The sequence below is a fragment of the Neophocaena asiaeorientalis genome, unplaced genomic scaffold, assembly GCF_003031525.2.
Source record: "Neophocaena asiaeorientalis asiaeorientalis breed wild unplaced genomic scaffold, Neophocaena_asiaeorientalis_V1.1 scaffold35, whole genome shotgun sequence".
NCBI classification, from domain to species: Eukaryota; Metazoa; Chordata; class Mammalia; order Artiodactyla; family Phocoenidae; genus Neophocaena; species Neophocaena asiaeorientalis.
In genome coordinates, this window is record NW_020172984.1 from 779,632 (window position 1) to 780,943 (window position 1,312).

The following is a 1,312-nucleotide window of genomic DNA, read 5'->3' on the forward strand; positions in this document are numbered from 1 at the left end:
GGCCCGCACCTCCCTCGTGGGGCCCCAGGCGCTGCAGGGCCAGCTCCCGCTCATCGTCGCCAGCCTCGTCGCCGGGCCCCGCGCCCCCGCCGCCTCCGTCTGGGCTCTCGAAGATGTCGAGCGCCTCCTCGGCGTCGCGGTGCTGCCGGTAGGTCATCCAGCAGCAGGGCTCCACGTCGGTCTCGTCGATGCCCCAGAAGGTGAGCTCCTCCTCAAACAGAGGCCCGCACACGTCGGCGGGGCAGTGCAGCTTGCCCGTGCGGTAGTAGTTGAGCACGTAAGCAAAGACGCCCGGGTGCCGGTCGAAGAAGAACTCGCAGCCACCGCCGCCGCTGCTGCCTGCACCACCGCCATCGGACGCGGGCCGGCCTCCGCCGTCGGGATCGGCCAGCCAGGCGAGGCGGGTGCCCGGTAGGGTGCGCAGGGTGCTGCGGTAGGTCTCATGTCGCGTGCCGCCCACGTTGATGATGATCTTCTCCGACGCCTCGCCCTTGGCCATCTCCTCCTTCAGACATGTTTTGGACGGAGGCTTGTTCCCCGACTTGCGCCCGCGGTAGGAGGAGACACACACCGAGCTGATCATAAGAAGCGCTGCGGGGCTTCGGCTTGGGGCGGCCGCTGCCCTCCAAACACCCTTCCAGAGGAGGCAGCGTCAGACGGGGGAGGGGGAGGAGACCAGGAGGAGGCAGGAGGCCGCGGCGGGCCCCTCTGCGGCGTGGCCCTGCCCCTGCCTCCCCCCCGGGGCGCGGAGCGGGAGGAGTTGGATTTCTCGCGGGCACAGGTGGTTGCGGTTTGGGCTGGCAGCGCCGGGGAGGGAGGCAGGAGGGGAAAAGGAGAGCCGAGGACCCAAGCGAGGCGCCCGGGAGTCAGGGCTAGCACACACACACTTCCCCCGCTAGCACTGGACACCCAGACGCTCGGGGACCGGGACACACCCCCCTGCACCCCCCAACAGACGGGGAAGCGCACTGTCCAGGCGCACTGCGCGCGCTCACACTCACACGGGCCACCCTCTGGCTTCCAGTCCGCGCCGAGACCCGGGAGCTGCGGCGGCGGCGGCGGCGGAAGCAACGCAGCAGCAACAAGTCCTCCAAGCGGCTGCCGGGGCTGGGCCGGCGCTCTCACGGCAGCCGGAGCTCCGCGGGCCCGGGCTGCGTGCGGTCAACACAAGGCGGCGGCGGCGGCATGTGGCCTCTTCCCCCCATTCATAAATCCAGCGCAGGGCACGGATGGCGGGCGGGGCGGAGCGGAACGCGGCGTTCGGGCGGGCGGGTGCTGCGCAGAGCGAGGCGGCACAAGGAAAACAAGCGGG

The 1,312-nt window shown here is 71.2% G+C and overlaps 1 protein-coding gene across 3 annotated transcripts in view; it reads right to left on the minus strand.

The window, feature by feature from the left end:
• KCNC4 (potassium voltage-gated channel subfamily C member 4) overlaps window positions 1-1,222 on the minus strand; it is a 22,678-nt gene extending 21,456 nt beyond the window's left edge. For all 3 annotated transcript variants that reach the window (XM_024742136.1, XM_024742137.1, XM_024742134.1), the window contains exon 1: window positions 3-1,222. In XM_024742136.1, coding sequence (XP_024597904.1) covers window positions 3-583 — 581 coding nt within the window. In that variant the 5' untranslated portion in view covers window positions 584-1,222. The remainder of the gene's footprint in view (window positions 1-2) is intronic.
• Window positions 1,223-1,312: the final 90 nt, after the last annotated feature.